The sequence below is a fragment of the Watersipora subatra genome, chromosome 6 (assembly GCF_963576615.1).
Source record: "Watersipora subatra chromosome 6, tzWatSuba1.1, whole genome shotgun sequence".
In the NCBI taxonomy this organism is placed as follows: domain Eukaryota; kingdom Metazoa; phylum Bryozoa; class Gymnolaemata; order Cheilostomatida; family Watersiporidae; genus Watersipora; species Watersipora subatra.
The window spans coordinates 27,550,311-27,569,542 of NC_088713.1; the positions used below are offsets into that span (position 1 = coordinate 27,550,311).

The 19,232-nt window shown below is 36.9% G+C and overlaps 2 protein-coding genes and 1 long non-coding RNA gene across 5 annotated transcripts in view; 1 reads left to right on the forward strand and 2 right to left on the reverse strand.

Moving 5' to 3' along the window:
- Positions 1-19,232, forward strand: part of LOC137398177 (uncharacterized) — a 300,195-nt gene that overhangs the window by 115,340 nt on the left and 165,623 nt on the right. The gene's annotated exons all lie outside the window — the stretch shown is intronic.
- On the reverse strand, positions 688-17,338 carry LOC137398722 (uncharacterized). Of its 3 annotated transcripts, none has more exons than XR_010979004.1 (2): positions 12,633-12,739; positions 688-1,292 (listed from the first exon to the last, which is right to left on the reverse strand). XR_010979004.1 is itself a non-coding variant. In XM_068084912.1 (2 exons), the coding sequence occupies exons 1-2, from the start codon at positions 17,255-17,257 to the stop codon at positions 2,282-2,284; spliced, it is 375 nt and encodes a 124-aa protein (XP_067941013.1). In that variant the 5' UTR covers positions 17,258-17,338; the 3' UTR covers positions 2,060-2,281. The 3 variants fall into 3 exon arrangements, 1 of the variants encoding a protein (XP_067941013.1); XR_010979003.1 differs by lacking the exon at positions 688-1,292 and adding an exon at positions 2,060-2,619 and having other exon boundaries at positions 12,633-12,763; XM_068084912.1 differs by lacking the exons at positions 688-1,292; positions 12,633-12,739 and adding exons at positions 2,060-2,619; positions 17,221-17,338.
- Positions 10,327-11,058, reverse strand: LOC137398724 (uncharacterized). Its single transcript, XR_010979005.1, has 3 exons — positions 10,923-11,058; positions 10,568-10,649; positions 10,327-10,440 (listed from the first exon to the last, which is right to left on the reverse strand). It is a non-coding gene; the product is annotated as an uncharacterized lncRNA (long non-coding RNA).

A 19,232-nucleotide genomic window follows, 5' to 3' on the forward strand; every position in this document is an offset into this window, starting at 1 on the left:
CCCGCTCATTTCTTGCAAAGCTCATAATAGGTTTTTAGGCAGTAGCATAGCGATACACACTCTCATATGGCTCTGCAATTGCATCATAGAAACCGCCGTTATGCTTTCATTCTGTCATGATTCAGTGTTGCTGCTTGGAACGGAAACATTTGTTTCGATTCCGATTTGTTTGGTTCGGGATGCGCCATCTTTGTGTCCTGGAAACTGCCGTAGCGACCAATGGTGTCGCCCTTTTGCATGTGCATAGGTTTTGCTTTCTTGTTGCTTCCTATCCATTGCACAACATTGCTCTATTATATTACCCTATGGAAACATGATTCACTTGTCGGCTCAGTGTGGCCCTTTAGTACTGACGCAGCCAGGCGTCATTACACTATCACTGTATGGAAATTTGAAAATTTACTGTGGGGAAAATTCTTTTCACAAGATATCAATTTCATTCACCTTCATGACCTACTTCTTCGGTCAAGTTTGGTTCAGTTAAACCTACTTTAAGGCACAGATGACAGCATTTCACTGTGCAAATGTAACTTTTTGTAAAGCAAGGATGACCTGTAGAATTATTTGACATATAAAATAGTAGATTAGTAACTTACGTTAGATGATCTGATAATCTCGATGCTAGTTTTTTAATGAGGATATTTTATTTCAACAAAAAATGTAGAAATCATCAAACAATCACACTGATATGGCGCTGATGCAGATGCCCTAATATATCAATGTATATAATACGTATACCCCATAGTATATCAATGTAGGCCATAGTTGGTCAGGACTTTATTTCACACAACAGTTCTCCTCTGATCAGACACAACGCTGTAGCATATATGTATTATATAATACATTTTTACTAGTAGCTACTTTATATGGATAACAACTTTTTATAGAATATACAGATATCTCAGCCACCATATTTAACACAGCGCTGATCTTATTTCATACCAGTCTTCAGTGCTCTACCAATAGGTTTGAGGTCATTCGGAGCTGATGCTTATATTATTTTTTATCATATAATAATCATTATAATTATTTTTATATTATATTTCTTTTAGTGAAGCTCTTGTCTAGTCATAGTTTCTTGTCTGTAAGTAAAATCGTCTGTTGATTCGTCCCACTGTATTTAGGGTCATTTAATATCAGGAGTTGTCCTCTCCTTCATTTCTAGCAACTTTTCAGTTTATCGTCCTTAGCATTCCAGCAAGATCATCCCTGCTTTACCAGTTTTTCTGGTAGAAAGACAATATTCCGCTGAATGCTATGACGTTTGTCAGTTTCCACTATCCTGCGGTAATCTATAGATACAGTTAGGAAACAGGATTAGTTTGATTTCACTCTCAACCATGGACATAAGCTTGAGAATTCAGAGTTGTCCTCTCAACAAGAAATTCATAAAATGTCTTTTTGAGAATTCTACATCCATCGTATCTAAACCTCAATACTTCCTATTAAAATGTGCAATTCTCGCTTTGAAAGTATGGACACATCTGGTATGCTGCCTGCAATAATTGCCATGCGATGACTTATTCATAACTCACTGACACGCAATAAGTAGTGACACACAATAGTTGGTGCTCAACCATTCCAATAAACCAAGTTTTGCTAAACTGAAACAAATCTTTGTGATACTTATAACAACGCTCAACTTTTAGCTTTGTGCCAAGGTTAAGCAACTATATAAATTAATGCCTTATCTTGGGTCTGGCACAGGGTCTTCTCATATAAATTAGATGAAACTTTCTACCTCAGTGTGAACACAAGTTAATATCACTTATCTCCTGCACTTATCATACAAACTTATCGCACAAACATGGGCTACTCAGATTGTTATTGCTTGTTGTAACATATGAAACCTAGTTGTTTGTTCAAAGGAGCTATTGTACAGCATTGTTGATTTTCATAGTTTCTTTTGAAGGTAGTCATCTACTAGTCATTTGTATCCGTTCTCGTTCTCGAACAGACTTGCCAAATAATTTCCCACAATATTTATTTAGTGGCGTTTTAGCCGTGCATATGATCTTTATCAGTTCTTCAGTAAAGAAAACAATTTAGACTCGAATGTCTTTTTTGTTACTGCCAGTGGCCTTTATTGGAATTTTCAAGTCAACCTACTTATCTCAGGTAAGGCACTCAATACAACAAGTGAAGGTTGCAGGTTCATTTCTATAAATTAAAGACAATATTGCACCTGGTTCAGGGCTGCTGAGGTGTTGTATATACATGTGAGCAGCATGGCACACTATACATTCTAAATCAATTGTTTTGTCACGAAGACAAGGTAAATTTATTTATCCGGGTTCAGAACCTTCAGGTGCGTATCGAGCTTCACTGGTTTAAGAAACATAATTTTCGGTGCTCTAACCCCAAAGAGTCGATACTCCACGTTGTCTTTGTCATACTCCACTTGTTGTGGCATCCGTCCTCCGAAGTTTTGAATGCAATCCTTGTAATACTCATAGTTGTGAGGGTCGAAGCTAACCTCCTTCGGTACCATCCCTATTCGTTGATTGCCTTCACAGGCTACGATTGCTGTCACTTGCTTTTGCTGTTTCTGGCTTGCATAGTACTCGCCATTCTCTTCATCTCGTTCAACCTGCATTGGAATTACCTCTCCTCCCATAGCTGTCAAATAAATTGGAGTACACCATAGCATCACTCTTTACCAGTTATATACATGTAGAGCTTTTATAATGCTGCTTCAACTATCTGCCACCTAATATCCATTATCTTAGTAGAATTTTTTTTTAAATGCTATAAAGTGTCAAACCATTTATTTGATTTTAATTGCTAATTGTTGCCATTTTTGCGTTTTATGATTCTTCTAAGGCATAATTTAAAAAATATTTCTGTTTGAAATGAACTTATTACCAATAAAGTAATATATATATATATAGATACATACATAAGTAAAAGCGTAAGATCCAAGCAGAGTGCTCAATGATAAAATCAGAGCAAGTTAAAATCAATAAAACAGACTATAACTTCAGATAAAACACTATTACTAGTAGTTTCATGCTTGGTAAGAGCAATCTTCAGTTATATATATATATATATATATATATATATATATATATATATATATATATATATATATATATATATATATATATACTAGCTGTGCCACCCGGCGTTGCCCGTGTAATAGAAGAGTATTTGGACAGAAAATTGATTTGTATTTAACATATTACAACATTTGCCATTCTAACCTTCAAACTACATATCATGAGAAAAGTTTTTGTCTTATAAACAATGAGAAGTAGTGAGAGTTATGCTATTAGGGCTATTAGGCAGTTTAATAATGTGAGCGAACAGCTTAAAACACGTGAAACTCGCTTCAAATGTAAAGCAGTTAGGTATAGCTCTGATATACTGTCTTATATTGATTGGCCAGCAACTTGACTTCCATAGTCCAGTGGGCTAGATGTAAGACCTGTGCGCGGCTTGGTGCGAGATCGAAGAGATCGAATCTTTATCGGTACTTAATATTTATTTCAAGATTTTAAGATCTTTAGCCGGAGTTCCGATGAATATACACTATGACACACGAAATTTGAGAAATATATATATATATAAATATATAATAAAGCTTATCCGCTATATATTTTGTAAAGCCTCTTATAAAAATGAAATGAGAAGACAGGTAGTTACAAATTGATCAAGTTAATCAAGTTGTTCATGGTGAACAGGTGTTGATTCTTCGATTACCTGGTGGACTTCCTGTTGTGGTCGTGAAATCTGCCATTGCTCTTCTTTTGCTGCAGTCTTTTTCTTTCTTCCATGTATTCTTCAAAGCTTCTCTGTTCTTTTTGGAGCATCATTTTCTTCTCTAGCTCCTCATGCATCAAACTCAGCTGTTCCTCTTCTCTGTGCTCTTTTTCCAGATCTTGCCGCTTGATTAGGAACTTCTGGGTAATTCTACCAGTTTCACCAATAAACTCAAAATGTTTTTTGATCTTTGTTTCAACTTTATTGCCTGATAACTGTACTAACTCACTATACCGATAGATACGAAAAGTCGAACGCGCTGAATGACTGAGCAGACCGAATATTTTGGGAGTTGCCCTCTTGTGTGACTATTTAAGGATAAGGGTGCGAATCTCAAACTTCTATAAATAAAGAGCTCAATGAATTCCGTAGAAACATTTTAGAGGCTGTTGTTTATTTTCGCGCCAGTGAGGCACGATGTGAATAAAAATATTACACATTCAATCGACGTATTTTTGCTGTCACTATAGTCCAATCAGTACTTGCCTTACCTTTGACAGATAAAAGGGAAATGCCTAGTAGAAGCAAAAGGTTTCATTCGTTCAGTAGTATCGTTAACCATTTGTGAACTAGTAGCTAAATAACTAGCAAAAATTGTTTCTTTATTCAATCGGAAATGAATATATTCATTTCTATATATAGTAATATTTATTATACTATATGAAACATGCAATCAAAATAATTTATATATAATAATTGATTTATAGATAATAGTTGAGGGAGGCCAACTCCCAAAAGATATTCGGTCTGTTCGGTCATTCAGTGCGTTCGGCTTTTCGTATTTACCGCTTACTATACTCAGAAACTGTAGCGGTTTCACGCTAGGTTCAGTAAAATGCGAGTAGGATGGTTTCGATGCGCTGATTTGTAAGTAATCAAGTTTATTAACCATCAAACCAAATCGTCAAATCTACAAAGTGTCAAAAGCAACAATAGTTTAAAATTAAAAAGAAATACACTAATTCACAAATACACATGATAATACTAATACACAAATTCCCAGAATGCATAAGAAATTATTGTAATAACAATGTATTAAAAAGGCAAGGAAATAATATTAATAAAAACATACATTTTGCCATTTGCAAACTCGCAGTACTATTACTCTTAGAAAAATGAGATAAAATGATTGTAATTCAGAGATTGCTAATGTGGCTCTGTAAAGTCAGCTGTGAACTGATTGCTATTGCTGGGTGGATTGCTAAACACTGCCAAATAACACAGGACTGGTCAACCCAATTTGAATAGATCTCCCCATCCAATCACAAACCAGGCAATGCTGCCTAAGCAGAGACAGTTGCCTAAACCAAATTTGCCTAAAGGCTGGTTCACACTATGTCGCCGTATCTCGGCGTTGATGCAACAATACTTCGGTGATTGTCGATGATGACAATGTTCACACTAGCACAAAGCCATCCGCGTTTGTATCAGGGAACAGTCGTCGACATTACGTTCTCATATATAACGCGTTCTCATATATAACGCGGTCACTGGAGCGTCAGCGATGGGCATGGCCTAATTAATAACTAGGCTATTGAGACCCGCGTAAACATTTGCGTTTCGGTTTAGTAGCAAAAGCTAGTACCACGCCCATCGAGTGATCACTTTTGTTGAAGATGGATAGAAAATTAAAACTAAGAAAAGTACTTGTCTTAGCATTGCTCAGACGAAGCAACCGACTTAGACAACAGCAGCAGCAGAGCTTTACACCTGAAAGAGGCATAAAAGAAGATGGTGGGTGCGTCCAGCCTAGAAGAGAAGAAATCGAGAAGGACAATTTAACACACTCTATTATACATTGCGCAATGAGAGCTGTGAAATGTTTTTTCGGTGAGTAAATATACATAGGCCTTACGAGAATATTTTCATAAACTTTTCATAAACCAAACGAGTCAGTATAAAAATGTTGTCGTGTGTCTCTGGTTCCTGCTAGTCCAACGAGTGTAATATAGTCCTGAAGCAATTATCATAAACTGAAACCACGCTATACGCGATCGCGAATTGTCTTCGCCGAAATGGTTCACATTACACGTGCTGTCGTCGATGCTCCGCGAACTATCGGGAAAGTTTGACAGCTGCAAACTTTCCCGACGTGTCCGCGATGCTTCGTCGATGCCATCAATTCACGGTTCACATAATCGACGATGAACGCCGAAAGGGAAACGCCGAGATACGGCGATATAGTGTGAACCGGTCTTAAGCTAAACGATTCGCGCGTTGGCAACAAGCCAATTTATTAGTGGAGTAATAATTGGGTTCACTGCGTACACTAAACCGTAGGGCTGTTGAAAGTGCGTAACATGCATGCCTAGTTTTTGTTAGCACTTTAACATCACTGCCTGATGCAGCGCAGTGAGGCACAAGTTGCAAATTAGGTTCTAATACAGCAGTTTTATCAGAATGGTCATCAAAATCAAGTAGGCTGTTGTTTGCTTCAGTCATGCTGATTGTTACACAACAAACTACAATGTGTTAGTGCTATTGCGACTCCTAATTTGGCATTGAAATAGAGGTATATACTAATGCTGTGCGATATTACACCACATGCAAAAACGATATATTGGCCTGTGAACTATCGATATCGTTCAGTATTGAAACCTTGGAGTTAAGCTCTCTCGATATAGATTATCGTGCCGTTTCACAAAAAAACATAAATACAAGGTCGATCATCGTGGCCAAATACAAAAATTAGTAGTTGTCTTTTCTCTCTAACTTTAAGACACTCGTTCTTTCTAGCCGGTCCTTTTTTAGAGGATTCTCAAAGACAAAGGAAATTCGAGGGCTCGTAAATGAGTTTTTAGGTGCTGTGCCGATATTGAGTCACGAAAGCCGGCGATAATCGATGTGGTTTCTACCAATTAAACACAGATACTTATCGTCTTGACATGATATCGAAAACATCGATATACCCGATTACAGAATCGACGTAAAAAATGCCCCAAAATGATATCGTCTCACTTAAAATCGACACTTATCGCACAATATCGTTTGATCGTGCAGCACTAGTATATACCAATAAAGGTAATTAATAAGTGATGGAATAAGCCGCAGAGCTGGAGAACAGTAAAGGTATAAACACACTAGGCGATATTTAGAGCGATATCGCGCTGCGTGGCGCTAATCTGCGCTAGAATTCACCCAGCGTGCTCATCCAGAGCGATAACGTTAGACTTTCTCTGCACAACTTTATCGCTAGCGAGATGCATTTCGATTGGTTGGATTTTACCAGAATGCAATTTTATGGCGGGTAATTATTTCTTATCGATGTTCACCAACGTACAGCAGCGACAATTTGCTATTTTGTTAATATTGAAACATCTTCAGAACGAGCACTGAGTTGTTCATAAATTTAATAATAGCACTCCCAGTCATGTGCACCATAACAAACAAAAATTACAAAAAATCCAAGTTGAAAACCAACATTTGGAATCAATCGTTGCGCAGGTTGACCATCTTGAGAACGGTAAATATTTAATACATTAGGCCTAAATATAAAAAACCACTACAAAATAAAATATGTATAAAAATTGTGAAAAACATTACAGTTAAAAATGCAATAATCGTTTTTCTTATGTCTCCTTGTAGTGTAGGCAGTGTACAATCCGTGAAAGTGAGATAGGTTTAATAACAAATGCGTAAGTTGTTTACGTTGTCGCCTAGACGGCGCCGTATTGACTGACCTAAATTTATTAACAACTCCGAAGAAACTAATGACACGGAATTTTATTGGCAGTTTGTGGGCGTGCCCATTATATCGCTTGCTAGTGAATCGCTCAAGTGTGTTTAAGGTGCGCGCACACTAAAGCGATTATCACGCGAAATTGAAGCGATGCGACAAAGCGTCAGCAGCAGCGGCAAGATTGTGGCGTTTTCAGAGCGTTCGAACATGTTTGATTTTGGGCGCGACCTCTTGCACGCTATTGGCTGGTCCATGGTCATACACCGCGAAAACTACAAGCGTGGTCGTTTCAAATATTAGTGTATACTTATTAATAATAATACTTACTTATACTTAAATAATACTTAATTATTAATAATAGTAGCGTAATAAGTTATGGAGGAACAACTTATTGCGCTAGTAAGAGAGAGGCCATGCCTCTATAATTTAAAAAACAAAAATTATAAAAACGAAGAAATTAAAAGGAATAACTGGCGAGAAATCGCAAAAGAGTTGAAGATAGCTGGTAAGTAAATACTTCGTAAATAAGTAAATAAACTGCTTCTTTTTTCCTGCATCGATTGAATACTCTACTGCCACTGCTATTACTGGTCTTGACATACCAATGTGCAATCTAGAGCCTATTGTCTTACACTAATCTTTTTGCCTAGATGGAGATGATGCAAAAAAAAAATTCAAAAATTTAAGGGATAGTTATGTCAGAAAACGCAGCAAGCAGAAGCAACCCTCAGGAGCTGGGGCTGACAATACCACTGCAAGATGGGTGTGGTGGGACTACTTGACATGGTTAGAGCCATACTTGGCAAGGCAAAGGTACTAATTTACTAAAAACCAAAGTATTAGTTTACCTAATATCAATTAAAATTTCTTAACTTATTGACAAGATATAGATATGCAATGAATCATTTTATATAATTTCAGATCAGAAAGCTCATTAGAAGCTATAGATACTATTAATCCAGGCCCATCTGCAGCACCGGAAGTCTTTGATGCAGAAAGCATAGGGTATGTAGAGCCTCCATCTACTCCCTCAACATCAATGAGCCACATCAGCGATGCTGATTCATGTCTCAGCACATTACCACCAAAAAAAAAGCAAAGAAAGAGAGTTGAAGAAAAGTTTGAGACTGAATTTTTTGATAGGTAAGTAAGCCTATTATGCAGTAGGACACATGTGTACTTGCAGCATATTTATAAAATATTACCCTGTATAATTACACCGTGAAGCGTCTACATGCCGCTCTGTGAAATTACAGGTGGGACCAGTTACAAGCTCAACGAGTCGCAGAAGTCGACGATGACTGCAGTCGTTTTGGAAAGGAGGTAGCGGAGCAGTGTAGAGCCATCAAAGATGATTTTGAAAGGCAACTTATGATGAGAGACATTAGAGAAATAATGTTCAAAGCTCGATTTGGCTCACGCATAACAAGCTTACGTGAAACACCACATAACACAACAACGCCAGAATAAGCCAGTTCATGCTCTGTGCTCAAAATCTTTTAAATAATTCAATAATGCAGATTTCATGTAATTGTATTGTTAAGATGTATCCAAGAATACATGACAAGTGTGGGCGTGTCCATTAATTATAATTTGACATTTAAAGTTATTTGATGCCACTAAACATGCACATTTGCTCCCATTATAAAATTCTTTGAATTGATGCAGTACTTTCTTGGCTTTCAGATAATATAAAATTTACTGTTTGCAAAATGATGAGCAGTAAACTTTATACTATCTGGAAGCTAAGAAAGTACTGCAACAATTAATTCAAAGAATTTTATAATGGGAGCAAATGTGCATGTTTAGTGGCATCAAATAACTTTAAATGTCAAATTATTATTAATGGACACTCCCACACTTGTCATGTATACTTAGATACAACTTAACAATACAAGTACATAATCTATTTTTAAATAAGCGTATACATATATAATATAAATTCTAAATTTCACATAACGAATTAAAATTGCTAGTTACATATTTTTTGTATGCAAAATATACCGTGACCTCATGGTGTAAATACTTATTAGTATACCAATCAAAATTAAATTTTAATTAGTTCGACGAATGTAGCGTTCTTGCCATTCTAATGCTCCTGCAGTACTAAAGTAATTTGTAAAATGTTCTCTAGTTGTAGTAGCAGATAACGTAGGGTTTCTAGCTGTAGCAGGTGCAACATCACCAAGAATGCCATATCCTTCAGCTCTCCATGTTCCATCAACGATTGTTCCGGCAACATTGTCAATGACATCGCAGGCACCTGGGGGGGTGTAACTCGAACAGCATTCTGTGCGCATATAATTGTGCAGGACACAGCATGCCAAAACCACAATTTGTGCATGTTCTGCTGTCATTGGTAAAGTACGACGGAGACAACGCCACCTAGACACCATAATCCCAAAGGTATTTTCAATGGTTCTCCGAGCTCTTGAGAGTCTGTAATTGTAAATGCGCTTCCCAAATGTGTCTAATGAACGTCCAGGATAAGGTCTCATCAGCCAGTTCTTCAATGGAAATGCTTCGTCACCAACAAGAACAAACGGCATGTTGGGATTTTCTGTACCTAGAATTTAATCAATCAGTCAAAGAACTGAAGACTTTCATTAGCAATATAGAATATAATATGGTGGATGTGACAACAGCAAGATGTACATCATTGCGTACTGCATGTTTCAACTGACACATAAATTAATATTGATAATGGTGGTGTTAGTAGCAGCATAACATTTCATGTATTTCATAGATTTTAAGCTCTTTCACTGTAACTAGTTATACATCTGGAATGATGAACACTAATACTTTTTTCTAGGATAAGTAAATAGATGATTAATTAACCTGTTAGTGGACAATCGTTCGGAACATTCAGGTTACCAGCAGCCATTGCATGTTTTAATGAGCAATTGTCGAAAGTCCCACCATCAGACCACCGACCAGAGGTACCAACATCCACATATGTGAAACGGTATGACGCATCACACATGGCCATAAGGACAATACTGCAAACAAATAACCAGCAATAACATTAATTAAAAAAATTTAGACAATTATAGCGCATATTTTGTAACATTGCACATTGATTGTCAACAATGATTAGTTCATGTAATATGTTTTATCATTAAATACCTGAAATTTTTCTTGTAGTTGAAATATTCAGAACCGGAATTTGCCGGAGCCTGGATTGCACAGTGTTTTCCGTCCACAGCACCTATGCAATTTGGAAAATTCCAATTCTTCTCAAATCTAAATGAATAGTTACAGAGAATAATAATAGATGTTGACTGAGAGTAGTATTCATGTAACGATGTTTCGTGAACAAGAGCATGATATTAAGTATTTACAACATTATTATTTATTATAATTATTATTATTTGGTAAAATATCAAATAATAATTATTATAAATAAGAATACAATAACAAATAAAAGTTTTTTACTAAGCTAACAAATAAACTCAAGTTTAAATATAATAATTATAATCACCCTTTAGCTATATGAAACCACTCTTCTTCAGTACTTGGCGTTTTGAGGTATAAATCTTTCATAGCAACCCATATGGCTTGAGATGTATCATATATAATACCGCGAACTGTCGACTGTCCCATTCTGAATAGATTTGCCAGAGTTTTGAACGAGTCCCCAGTTGCCAAAAAAGTCAGCGTCACACACAATCGTTGATCTGATGAAATGGCTTTTCTAAACTTAGTGTCTTGTTTATCGATGTGTGGCCTTATTATTCCTAAAATATGATCAAATGACTCTACAGAAACTCTCATACATTCTTTATGCTTTTCGGGGTATTTTTCACGAAATTCTTTCATTAATAAAGCCCAAGCACCCTCAGTAGATCTTCTCAATAACGTTGGATGCACCCAAAATCGTCTTCTTTTCGCTTTTGCTTTCCTTTTCATATAAACGTAGCCAAACGCGATAGCAGCTAACTCTTCCATATTCGCAGTTTTCGGGATTTACCAAAAAGTTGGCACGCAGCAAAACCAGGTCTCATCTGTGATTCGTTATTCATCTGCGATAGGTCATAGGTCATAAATTCGCTCTGACGATATCGCAACAAGTGTGCTTTGAAGTGACGTTCGTTTGACGCCTCGGCCGCTGCAGCTTCGCCTTAGTCGCTGCTAGTGTGCGCGCACCTTTATACACACGCTAGCGATATCTCCGCCCTCCTCATGACACTCGCGATAAAATCGCCTAGTGTGTTTATACCTTAAAAGCCGCAAAGCAAGCGATGAGCAACCACAACTTTTTGTTAATTAGTTTTTGAGAGGGTCGAAGCGTGAGAATTGTAACGGCATGCTTGTCTGCACAAAAACCACCCTGCCAGTTAAAGACTAGAAATAACTGCGTAATAGATGGGGACCCGATAGCACTGGTTATTTGCTCAGTTAACATTAACTACATATAAACCATAATAAAAAAAACCTAGCACAGAAAAGTATAATAACATGTAATATCCTATTGAACAGATGAATGTTATCTATTAAACAACCTCCCCAAGAGGATTGTGCTTCAGTTTACTCAAGTGAGTTTGATTTGGATTGTACTTATCTATCTGTAGAGTGTATGCAGTTGGTACACCATAGATTTTCTTCATATGAGCCGTGTTTCTTTTCTCCAGTGGCCGACAAAGACGATCTGAGCTATAGAAAGGCTCTCAATAACGTTACTGTTGTGGTTCCTAACAATAGGTCTAATATGCAAGCATCCAGTTGCAGAATAAGGTTGTGAGCTTCGCGTTTGCACTCCTGTGTAGGTCTCTATGGGCTTTGGCTGATGTGGGGCAATAGCTACACCACCTAACTTTAGATTGTCCAATATACAGCTGCTTGAGTTGCTGATGTAGTCTCACTTCCTGCGAGAAAAGATTTTACTATAGCAGTTTTACTGGTCTGCTAATACCGCAAGCTACTGACTGGAGCGTGCAACTTCACTGATGAATGTTTGTTCAGAGAAAGTTATGCTTCTTTATTTATATATAGTTTCAACTTTCCAACAAGGATAATGGGTTTACCATAAGATGAGCCCACGCAATAATATGCGATAATATGAAATTGATAAATTGATATACAAGTCGTGTATCGTATAACACAGTAAATAACTTCTCACGAAGAATAATAACCAAAGTATGACATGAATTTTCGTAAATAATTGAACAATAGAAGTAAAAATAAAACAAACCTTTTGGATCTTGTTTAGTAGCTTGTCTATCTTGTTGACTATTATTCCAGATGTACTTGCAAATATCAATACAGGACAGCCAGCACATCTTCTGCTGATAGCTGCAATCAAACTGCTGCTCAAATAAGAAGTGTTACTAAACTATTTGGCTTTGCAATAAAGTTGTTTACTTGCTTCTAATTGGGCTGCTGCGAATAGTGACACCATTTAATTTTGACCAATGCCCACCTGGGTGGCTGCCGTTGGCAGCCACCCAGGAAGCCATAGTCACAGCTTGGTTACCATAGTCACAGCTTGGTTATGAGCAGTTGCCGCAATAGAAGGAATGTTGTAAATATTTACTCCATTTCCAACATGAAAGCGGACAAAGCCATTATAATAAGACTGCTACTCCAGAGGCGCTAACAGTTTCAACATATGTGACCAGCTCTCCTCATTCTTGAGCTGTGATAGACCCAATCAGCTTTTTGCCACGAGGAGCAATGACACCTTTGGGGTCCTGCACCGTGGTGAGGCCAACCTCATCTGTATTATATATGTTGTGAGGCTCAAAGCTGTATCTAAAAATTAAAAAAAGTAATAGGATCAAATAAAAAATAGAAGAACAGTGACACAGTCTAATGTCTGTAAATTCTAAGTAATAATTGTTGAAAAGTGTCTTTACCTGTCCATTAGCTGGGCGAGATTGTCATAAAAGCTGTTAACAGCAACTTTGTTAAATCCTGTGGCACCTGCAATAGATGTCGCTTCAGGAGTCGGAATAGACAGGCTGTGTGTGGCGTTTGCGAAAACCTCGACACCATTCCTCACCTAATAAAGAAAATTGGAAGATTGTCATATATTTAGAAAAAATTGTTTCAGTATTTTAAAACAGGTATTTTATTATTTATAATACCTAAAACAAATTATCATACCTCACCTGCCTGCTTATTGGTTATCCAGGATTGTGGTACTTTTAGCTGATTCTTTGTTGCGAATTCATAAGCCAATTCCAAAGTTTTGTCCTTAGACAATCCATAGAAAGAATTGGTCAGCTCTTTCATGTGAGAGGAAGAGGAGAGGTCCATCTCATCAGTGAAGACCATGTGTGCTATTCTCGTGCCAGAATAGCTGATCACAGTTTGCTCATTCCTTTCTTTCTTCAACTCATACAGTATTAGGGTAATTCGATCTTTGCCATGTGCTAAAGCCACTTTCCTAATTGAAGTTCCCATAAAAACTTCAAGTAGAGCAAGATCCATCACTTCTTGGCTTGTGTTGCCACGATTTGGTTTTCGTACATAGTTTCTAGGCATCTAAAATGAAGCAAATGCATGCCTATAAGCAATAAATAATTGGGGTAATTTGAACATATGTTCAACTTACTCCATCAGCCCTGGTTCAACTTGCCCCATAGGAAGAAACAAGATGATTCATTAAATTAAAGCCAACATTTGTGTTCAATAAAAATAACAATATCCAACAATGGCTTTGTATACAATAGACATCCACCAGTGAAAGATTGGCAGCAGCCAAGATGAATGTCTGCCTTTCAGCCTAAAAATATATTATGCCATCATAATCACTTTTAGGCACTAAATTTGAATTATGTAAATTTTTAGCTTGCCTTGCAATGCTGTATTGGCTGACTATTCAGAGGAAACGATGCAATCACACTGTGATAGTCATGTGACTTATAAACTAGGTCAAGGCTATTCAGAAGAAGGCAAATCCTATGGTGGTTCAACTTGGACATAGGTTCAACTTACCTTACCCTCCCCTATAAACTATATTAAGAACTGAAAACTTTTAAAACATTTTACAACTTATAGTTTCATGGTTGTTACCATTCATCAGGTAAAATTAAAATGATCTGAAGCTCATATGACTGTACGTAAAAACACATCGAGTAGCTTAACGATAAAGGCCAGCTACATATAATACAACAATTTAATTGGGTCACTGCATTGCAGATTAAGTGCTTATTTGTATGCCTGCGCTTTGACACAAGCTCGTTTCTTGAGTTTAAGCTTGCAAGCTCAGGTTTGTATAGAATGAAGTACTTCTCCCAAATACACAAATTACAGCGTTTACTGGTCTTATCGTAACCACTCGCTTTTTTCAATACTCTCCACTTGATGTCGTACTGTATGTACCGATCTTTAAGCTGTTATATATAACTACTTAGTTCTGTTGAAGTTCGTTTTGATGGATTGTTGAAGCTGCTACGATGGTTGTAATATCTTTTCTTGAATGAGCCTTCTGCCAGGCCAACATATGTCTGTTTGGTAGCATCAGGTTCGTCGGCCATAACTGTAGCCTGATAGATGACAGAACTAGACAAACATGCATTTGGCAGTGGACATGTATCCTTCTCTCGACAGTTGCATTTTGCTGTTGGCTTTTTGTTTGATAGCTGCGCTTTGTTGTTATTTGCAATAATCTGTGCAATATTCTTCATGCAGCTATAGCTAAGTTTTAAATTGTTTCTATTAATTATCGAATAAAGTTTGTGATCTTTGGGAAATTCTTCACTCAGAGCTCTGAAGAAAAGCTTTCCTATATTGGTGGCAACATTTTTAGAGAAAGGGGGGTTATACCAAAGTATATTTCTCCTGCGTTTGTTTCTGGTGTTATGCGATGTTGTATTCTCACTAAATGCCAATTTATGATGGTATCCACTTCTATTAAGGGCTTCTTGGTGTTCTTTGTCTTTGTCTTGGTGTATTTTGTCTAAATATATCTTGATTGGATGATATAGTGGAGCCAGAGACAAATGAAATCTATGCACATCAGGTCTGTCACCAACTTATCTGAATAAAGTGAATGAAAACACTTGTGAATAAGGTGAATGAAAACACCTCTGAATAAGGTGAATGAAACACCTCTGAATAAGGTGAATGAAAACACCTCTGAAAAAGGTGAATGAAAACACCTCTGAATAAGGCGAATGAAAACACCTCTGAATAAGGTGAATGATAACACCTCTGAATAAGGTGAATGAAAACACCTCTGAATAAGGCGAATGAAAACACCTCTGAATAAGGTGAATGAAAACACCTCTGAATAAGGCGAATGAAAACACCTCTGAATAAGGTGAATGATAACACCTCTGAATAAGGTGAATGAAAACACCTCTGAATAAGGTGAATGAAAACACCTCTGAATAAGGTGAATGAAAACACCTCTGAATAAGGCGAATGAAAACACCTCTGAATAATGTGAATGATAACACCTCTGAATAAGGCGAATGAAAACACTTGTAAAGGTAACCAAGCTTAATTGTTAATAAATAAACTTGACTGATGCTGGAATGTTTTTGATGATGGAAGGTGGATGGTTAGATCTTGTGTGCACGTAGCTAGGCATATTATTGGGCTTGCTGAAGGGTCTATATAATTCATTCTGTAAATCTAACGATATATCCAAAAAGTCAATAGCGCTTTTATTTGCATCTACAGGTATTTTCAGCCCATATCGATGGAATAATGTGCACAGATTTTTCTTGAGCTTCTCAGTTTGTTTAGGAGTTGCTCTCACTACGCCAAGTCCATCATCTCGGTATAATCCAAAAGTCTCTTTTGTGATTTGGTTTATCTGATGTAACATAAAGCAGCCAACCAGTTTGCATATTTCTGCTCCATCATAAAAACCCATAGCCACATCGAAGCAGTCTGCATGTCCTGATTTCCCCCATGCTTCATGATCACTATATAGCAGGGTATTTTTGGTGTGCAAGATTATTCTGCGCTCATCAGATGTTATAGTCTCGTAGTTGGTAGCAAAGTCTAAAGCTAGAGATAGAAGGTCAATAGATATAGAGGGATAGAACTCAACAACATCAAAAGATAGAAATCTACACTGTTTCTTATTAGGAATAGCATTGAACCATGTGATTACGTCATGCGTGTTCTTCCATTGATTTATGCTGATGGCGCTATTTATTTTAAAGTTTATGCGTTCTACTATGTTCTTGCTTACGATGCCAAGTTCGTTCTTAGTAGGGTTGATTAGGCGGCAAGATGGTTTAGATGCAAAACTCGCCTTGTGGTCTTTTAAAGTGATAAAGGCATCATTGGTCGCCAATGAGTCTATCCTGTCACTGATGTTAAGAGAATTAGCTATTTCCATCGTTTCTCTCGTGATGGAGGATATAGTGGTGTTATCGACCTTGCTATAAGACTTGGTGATGCTGTTTTGGAGAAAATCGTTGTAAGTGTTGATATCCAGCTTGTAGTAGTTAGTTGTTTTGTCTGCAGGTATTAGGATGGTATTGACATTCTTTGCATGTTGTTTAATGTCAGACTGCATCTTCCTTAAAAAATTACAATTTGATTTCTTGATATATATATATATATATATATATATATATATATAATAAGCTTTATTATATATATATATATATCCTGTCATATAGACATATGACAGGATATATATATATATCTATATATATAAGCTTTATTATATATATAGATAAATATATAATAAAGCTTATCCACTATATATTTTGTAAAGCCTCTTATAAAAATGAAATGAGAAGACAGGTAGTTACAAGTTGATCAAGTTAATCAAGTTGTTCATGGTGAACAGGTGTTGATTCTTCGATTACCTGGTGGACTTCCTGTTGTGGTCGTGAAATCTGCCATTGCTCTTCTTTTTGCTGCAGTCTTTTTCTTTCTTCCATGTATTCTTCAAAGCTTCTCTGTTCTTCTTGGAGCATCATTTTCTTCTCCTCTAGCTCCTCATGCAAACTCAGTTGTTCCTCTTATCTGTGCTCTTTTTCCAGATCTTGCCACTTGATTAGGAACTTCTGGGTAATTCTACCAGTTTTACCAATAAACTCAAAATGTTTTTTGATCTTTGTTTCAACTTTATTGTCTGATAACTGTACTAACTCACTATACCGGTAGCTACGAACAGTCGAACGCGCTGAATGACTGAACTGACCGAATATTTTGGGAGTTGCCCTCTCGTGCGACTATTTAAGGATAAGGGTGCATAACTTCTATAAATAAAAAGCTCAATGATTTCCGTCGAAACATTTTAGAGCAGGGGTGGGCAACCTTTTTTAAAAAAAGGCCATTTTGCAAAATGTAACTATTGTCGAAGGCCGCATCATACAACCCTGATTTGGTATTTTGTCTTTATTAAAATTTCAAAAAATAGCATATAATATACAACTTGAATACAATACAAGAATAAACGCGTATGTATTGGATTTATAAATGACAGTAGACAGTAGATAAAGTATGGAAATACGAAATAAAATATTTTTATAATATTCATCATTACCGTAAACCAGGGTTACTTTGATCCATTTCGGACCTATTTTTGGTATTCCATCAAAAGTATGAAGCTGCACGTTGCGCTTTTTGGTTGCTAAATGAAGCCTAGCAATGTATGAACGTAGTACACTCATTAAAAGTTTCAAGAAGTTACTAGATGTCCTTATTTTTTATTTAGGAACAGGTGGCCAAAGTAACCCGGCTTGCGGGGTTACTTTGGCCGAATTATTAATTTTCATTAGTGGCTAAAGTGAGTGGTACCGAGGGGTTACATTGGCCATCTACAAAGTTTTAAAAAAATCATATAGTTCACAAATATGGAAAAAAATTACAACTAGACATATTATGTACATATAGTAAAAAAATTCAAGCTAGTCTATATCAAATGTCAAGAAGGTACTTTGATGCCCAAGTAGGCCTACCATCACTGAATAAACATTCCACTAAATGTCATGTTGAATTCAAAAATACCTCTTTTGATAACTGGCATATCAAGCTTCAGCAAAATCTGCTCGTTTGTGATGGTGTCCACATCAGCTGTGGGTGGGAAAGTAAATCTCCTAGCAGACGATGGACATTTTCGCAAGTACATCATGCTATAACAGTCATCTTTTACTTCTTCAACTTTTCCCACATAATTCTTAGTTGACTTTTTTAACTTATAGGTGATAAGAAGAAAATCTCCTTCCTTCGGGTCGCTCAGGTCGACCTCTTCATCCGAAACATTTACATCATCGCACTCGTCAGAATCTGTTAAGTCCGTGGCCGACTGGGGCTCTGTGTCGCTCTCACTGGAAGAGGGTTCTCTCTGTCGTTTCTTGCGCTTTTGCAACGTTGATTTATTTGAAGGCTCTGCATTGCTGCAGCCAGGTTGTGGTTCGGTTCCTGAGGACGTGTCTGCTCCGCCAATACTTTTTCTTGGTGAGATGTTCTGGCATAATCTGTGAGACAATCGATTTTTGTGTCGGGACATAAAACTGAGACACCAGTCATCCCCGGGATAGTTATTGGTGAACCTATTAACAATCCTGCCACACTTATCCAGATAAGTTTTTACTAGCATCCGAAGGTCTGTAACAGAATGCATTATAATATTTAAAGGTATAGAATAGTGAGGGATTAGGATATAATTTCTGCTAGGTCTACAATGTGTGTAATGCAAATAAGTTTGATAGGTAATAATATGGAGAGGGCCTGCAAAGCCAACCTGTTTTATCCAATGGAAATCCCCATTGAGCAATCTTCTCAACATGGTCCACAATTGTCGTCTCTTCTACTGGTGTCAATACAACTTGGCGCCCTGGCTTCAACTTATGTTTCCCTGCTGCTTTGTTTT

What these genes read in the sequence shown, in the direction of transcription:
- LOC137398722 (XM_068084912.1), bottom strand. Translation starts at nt 17,257, where the DNA reads ATGGCAGATTTCACGACCACAACAGGAAGTCCACCAG. An exon ending in CACAACAGGAAGTCCACCAG is followed by an intron (nt 2,620 to 17,220) that starts GTAATCGAAGAA and finishes TTTATTTGACAG; the next exon opens with CTATGGGAGGAGAGGTAATT.